General features: G+C 44.7%; 1 protein-coding gene across 1 annotated transcript in view; it reads left to right on the top strand.

Moving 5' to 3' along the window:
• The window catches only part of CRTAM (cytotoxic and regulatory T-cell molecule), a 23,747-nt gene that overhangs the window by 14,230 nt on the left and 3,415 nt on the right, over positions 1 to 6,102 (top strand). The window contains exons 6-7 of the mRNA XM_006767948.1: positions 2,169 to 2,249; positions 4,104 to 4,187. Coding sequence (XP_006768011.1) covers positions 2,169 to 2,249; positions 4,104 to 4,187 — 165 coding nt within the window. The remainder of the gene's footprint in view (positions 1 to 2,168; positions 2,250 to 4,103; positions 4,188 to 6,102) is intronic.

Here is a 6,102-nt window from a genome sequence, read left to right as displayed (position 1 = left end):
GAGACTCGGACCCACAGCCGGCAGCGGGGCTGTGACCTGACGCAAATACTTGGCCTCCCCGCCCATTGCCCATCGCCCATTGCCCATCGCCCATTGCCCATCGCCCATCGCCCATTGCCCATCGCCCATCGCCCACGGGTGGAGGGAGCACAGGGCAGGCGGGGCCACAGGAGGTCAGGGGGAGAAGGAGACTGCATGTAGCTGATGCTCCTGAAAGGATTCGCGCGATTCTGAACCAGAGCGACCGCAGCCCGCAGCCCGCAGCCCGCAGCCCAGCTGGAGCCTCCCCTGCCAGACCGCACAGCAGCAGCGGCACTGACCCCCCCAGGGACCGACTTCATCTCCGCAGCCTCCAAAGGCGGAGGCCTGATTTCCTACCGCTTATTTGACGATGGGATAAAAACAGAAAGTTGAGCAACTGTGGAACTAACTTTTTAATAGCATTTAATCTTTTTAAATTTGAATTTAAATAGTCGTAGCACCTGGTGGTGCTGCATGGACTAGCCGAGAGCTGTGGCATCTGATCAACCAGAACAACAAGTCTCCAGTCCCGCCATCAGACCTCTAAAGTGGTTTGTCCAGCAGATTGCCAACTGAGAGGATAAATCCAGTCTAATATCTATGGACTCCAGTTTATATATATATTCATCCATAAATCAGGTTCTATGGATATAGATGCATGCAACATAGAAAATATAGAAATATTGCCTATGTATGTATACATGGTTTTTATATATATATGTATTATTATATATCCAACAAGATATATAATGTGTATATATACATATACATACCCTGTTTTGTACATAAACATATCTAATTTTATACAGTATACTATACATTACTCTAGAAGACCCTAATCATGGATAAATTTTATCCTATGTGTCCCCAATATTTCTCATATGTTGCTCTTCTGTCATTTTCTTCTAGTACTTCTAGTTGCCTCACTTTCAAGCATTTTCCTCTTTTCCTTGCCAGTAACTCTCGCGTTTCTTCGATTTTCTCTGGTGTCTTTGTGGTCACCGAGTTCGTTTTACCTTCAGTCCATGTCACTATTTCTCTAGTGTTTCCTTAGTGGTGGTTCTTCCTTTTCTTGGCGCTCTGTGTGCAATTCAGGCTTTTTAAAAACAGTTTTCAAAAAATTTTAATGTTTAATTAAAACAAGAAGACACTAAAATCAGGGAACCCTTTGATTAAATGAAGTTCTCATAGATTTCATAGGGACATACCCCTTATCGCCTATCAGTATTTGCAAATTGACAGAAACCTTTTTATACGCTCCTTGGGTTCAGGCCTAGTCACAGACAGCTCAGAGCTATGCTAAGCGGACCTCTAGAAACATTTCTAGATACTGTTATATTATACAATTACCATTTAGTAAGCACTGTGCTTAACAAATAGCCAGCATAGTGCTAAACATGTGGCATGAATTAATTCTCACAGAAAACGCCGAGAGGTAAATGCACTTAGTATCTTCATATTGTAGGTATTAAGAAACTGAGCATTCTGCCGAAACCGGTTTGGCTCAGTGGATAGAGCGTCGGCCTGCAGACTGAAAGGTCCCAGGTTCGATTCCGGTCAAGGGCATGTGCCTGGGTTGCGGGCATATCCCCAGTAGGGGATGTGCAGGAGGCAGCTGATCGATGTTTCTCTCTCATCGATGTTTCTAACTCTCTATCTCTCTCCCTTCCTCTCTGTAAAAAATCAATAAAATATATTAAAAAAAAAAGAAAGAAACTGAGCATTCAAAACATTAGGCATCTTACTCAGATTCACTCAGCATCAAGCAAGTAAAGCATTGGAACCCAACCCCGTCTGAGCCTGACCCAAAGCCACCTAAGAGCGAGTGGCTAGGTGTGTGAGTGGGTAGATGATGGACAGGCGGGGGGCGGGCAGGGAGAGACGAGTGGAGAAGGCGGAGACCTTTGCCCCGGGTGCCAGACGCTCCTCCCCAGAGGTCACAGGTTGCACCCCGAAGCCAGGGAGCTGGGCAGCCGGGGGCCACAGGGTCACACAAGAGCCACGAGCTACAGAGCAGCAGCTCTGAGGTGCCTGCAAAACCTCCGCGAGCAGGTAGCAGGCGAATACATCCTCCACCCTGTGCAGTGAGCATGCTGTGAGCAGGCTTGGTCTTCATCGTGGCAGAATTTTGTTTTTCCCTTTTCTAGTTACTGGTCAAGAGGCGGCCTCAGATGCCCCGGGGAAAAGCTCTCCGTCCTCACGAGATGCCCCGCAGGCCGCTAGCACTGGTGAGTGTCCAAATCATTCCAACTTTAAAAATCCTGCCTCTTTGGGAACTCAGTTTTCCAATAATAAGTTTTAAGAAAGTAGTGTTTTGTTTTGTTTTGTTTTGTTTTGTTTTGTAACAAGACCATTCAGGACTCCCTCCAGCTTTGTGGTGACTGGAGAAGTGCCATAGTTAACCATTGAGGGTTCAGAGTAGCTAACACCTTGTAAGCTTTCTCTCTCTCTCTCTCTCTCTCTCTCTCTCTCTCTCACACACACACACACACACACACACACACACTCTTGTGACATTTGCATGTCCACTGTGGAGACTCGTTTCTTTGCTTTTCCATCTAGAATAGACCAAAAACAAAGAGAAAAGGAGCAGGACCTGGAGATTTGATGTTTCTCATCATCAAGTAACAAAGTCACCTTTGAAAGTTCGTCACCTACTTGGTTGTCAAAAACTCAGATAATTTTAATGACAAAATTGAACTATAAATGCAGAAGAATGCAGAAAGCCTACATTATAATTTGTAGTGAGTCCACTTGCTGGTGCACTCTGGACAATGATCACATGTGTCAGTTATGTTTTCTCTCACTCAGCTTAGCATATGGTACAGCCGGTGCTGAGAAAGTGCAGTAGCAGCCACTGGGGGCAGGATGCAGGCGGCCCTGGTGCAGTGAGCGCCACCGTGAGCCTCGAGCAGAGAGGTTGCAAGTCCGACTCTTGCTTTTCAGAGGCGTCTGTAACGGTGCGATTGGTGGGATAAGTGCTCTCATACCATCATCACATGCACACTTCTGAGTATCAGATCACACTTAAAAATTGCTTATCTTGAATCATATTTAAAAGTAAATGTTTGGGGGTTTTAAACTGATAAATACACTGTATGCCATAAAGTTTTTTGAAGAACAATGGAAATTGAAAATATGAAGTGGAATAGCCACATCATTTGCTTCATAAGCCAATATTTTATAAATGTTTAGAATCTAGTTGTCTTTAAATTGGCTGACACTCAATTTTTTAATAACTCAATTTTTTGCTCTGCCTTTTCATATATAACATAAGAGTTTAAAAATGTGGTTTCTAAAACTCCTTTCAGTTTTTAATTTTTACAATTTTATTTACTGTTAACAATAGCCATTGTCAGTAGGAGAATAGGTGGTTTCATTCCCTTGTGTAATGGGCTAAAAAGCCAGAGACTACAACAGGTAAAACCTAGGGAGGAGAAACAACAAAATCAGGAAAAGATTGTTGTGACTTTTACAAACTGTCTCCCCTAGCAAAGGCACCTGGTACGTCCCTCTCCTGGGGGTGGGGACACACACAGGTTTGAATGGTAGCCGAGCCCACTTCTAACATCGAGTCATTGCTTTGTGCATTTCAGGCTCAGGTTTCCACCCATAGAGCTCGGACGCCTCCTTCACTGTCCAGGTGTCTCCGGAGGCATCCCACGGCCTTCTCGCCGATAGACCTGGTTCAGGAGGGAAGTGCACATAACGGCTTCATGCTGGGCTCTGACTTTCAGTGTTGGCTCCACCACTGCTTTGCTGCAGGACTTTAGATGATTTATTTACATTTTCTAAAACTCTGCTGCCCCAGTGCTGTAGTCAGAAGTAACATGCTCAGTCTAAGGCCTGGTGCAAAGCAAACGTTCAAAACACATTAACCTTCAGAAAATAAGGCAAAGTAAGCCCGACCATTCACCTCTATTTGGGGAAGACATCTGTCGTTCAGAAGGGACCTCATTGTTCTTAGTGAGCATCACTAAACTTGGTCGCCAAAGCTGTTTGCTGCTTTTGGATGACCTTGTGTGGATATACACTCTATATGCACAGTCGAAGGCATACGTCCTGTGTTGCTCTCACCTTAGTTGCTGCGATGGAAGATTTTAGTACATCAGCGACAGACAAGGAAGAGGAAGGACAAACCACTCAAGACCCCGACTTGACCACTGGTAAGTATCCCCCACCACCTTTAGAATAAACACTTGACATTTTAACCTCTTAACCAGTAAGTCCAATGTTTTTTTCAGTTCTCATTCCTTTTGACTTTTCTGCTGCTCACATCACTGCTCCCTGACTAAGCTATCTCCTGCCTCCCTGGTCCGTGCGTTTGCTGCCACTCCTGTGCCCATTAGCTGACTTCCCTCCCTCCTGTCACTTCCTGTACGTAGACATGTCTCTGATTTTACTTCCCCATCCTTGGTTCTTTCCTTAATACTTAAAGAGTTGACCTCTTTCCAAGACTGTCCCTGATGCCCCAGGCAGAAGATTTCGTACTTGTATTTCCAGAACATTCTCCTGAGCATCAGTCCCTGTTTCATCCCAGTTCCTACATTTCTCAAGCTCAATTTCCAGCCAACTCCTCAAATTCAACATTGCTAACCACTGAGCAACCTCTGTTCCCACAAAATCAGCTCAGGCCCAAACTACAGTGTCCTCCTTCATGACTGTCTGTGCTTGTGTATGCATGTGTGTGCGTGTGTATGCATGTGTGTGCATGTGTGTGCATGTGTGTGTGCATGTATGTGTGCACGCACACATGCATGTGCGTATATACACATACATATGAAACCAGGGACTTTTGAGTCATTTCTTTCAGGTATTTTGATACTGACCCTCATCATCTCCTGCTTGCAGTATTATAACTTCAGCTTTCCTTCTATCATCCATTGTGAGCACCTTACCATCCAAACATCCCTTCACACTTTTCACACCTGTGTTCCGGAAACCTCTGTGGCTCCTGAGCCTGAGCCTTAAACCTCCCCCTCCATGGAGTGCACTCTGCCTCTGCCCTCTGCAGTTCTGTCTCTGTAAAGTCCCAATAAGAATACATTTTTCTGAAAACATCTCACTTAGATTGCCCTGCCCTCGCTTATCTTAACTTGCCCCGCTGAAAGGAAAGACCTCTCCACTCCTCTCCTGACCCCTCTTCAATGTAAATTTCTTCATTGGCACTTTCCTGACTGAACCCCTGAACACAGTATAATAGTGACACGTGTAGATCACGTTTTGGCATAGATGGCTTACTTCTTTTTGTTTTTATTAATCTACTAGAGGCCTGGTGCATGAAATTCGTGCACAGGTAGGGTTGCCAGGCCTGGCCTGCACTCATTCGCACCTGCCTTGGCTAGCCTGGTGCCACCTGCTCGTTGGCCCCGCCTCCCACTGCTGATTGGGGCGTGTAGGCTGGAGGCAGCTCCTGTGTTGAACATCTGCCCCCTGGTGGTCAGTGCACATCATAGCGATCAGTCATTCCACCATTTGGTCGATTTGCACATTAGGGTTTTATAAATAGATTTGTTTACACACATGGAGAACTATCCGTGAATGACAGGGGTGTGCCTGCTGCAGCCCAGGCATGGCATTCTGCACAGACCCCACACTCCTTATTGCTTGTTGGTTGGCTGAGGGGGCCAGGACATTGAGCAAAGCTAGAGCCCATGGAATCAGAATTCTAGGTTTAGGAAAGACCTTTACGGCTCATCGAGTTTGTTTCCAAATGCCTCATGTAAGACCACATTCAACCTGGTCAAGACCAATAAATATTCATTTTATTTGCATAGTTTTTTAAAATTAACAATCTCTCCTGCTAAACCACACTGTGCTAAAAAAATTATTCCTTACAGCTAATTTGAATCCCGACTATCATTTAAGTCAATATTCTCACATGTTTTCCCAATAAATGAAAAATAACTAGTTCAATACCTATATAACTTAAAAACCTTTTCCAAATTATCCCACAAAATTACTTTGTTTATATTCTTGCTTTCAGAGAATAAATAGTATGAATCTTTTTACCTTCAGGGTAAAGCTTTTTGTCTCTTCATCTGAGCAGTCTATTAGCCTACCTACCCTATCTTTTGAACA

Source organism: Myotis davidii, unplaced genomic scaffold (assembly GCF_000327345.1).
Source record: "Myotis davidii unplaced genomic scaffold, ASM32734v1 scaffold203, whole genome shotgun sequence".
Classification (NCBI taxonomy): Eukaryota; Metazoa; Chordata; class Mammalia; order Chiroptera; family Vespertilionidae; genus Myotis; species Myotis davidii.
Note: the sequence above shows the minus strand (reverse complement) of the source record. Positions and strands in the feature narration are given on the sequence as shown.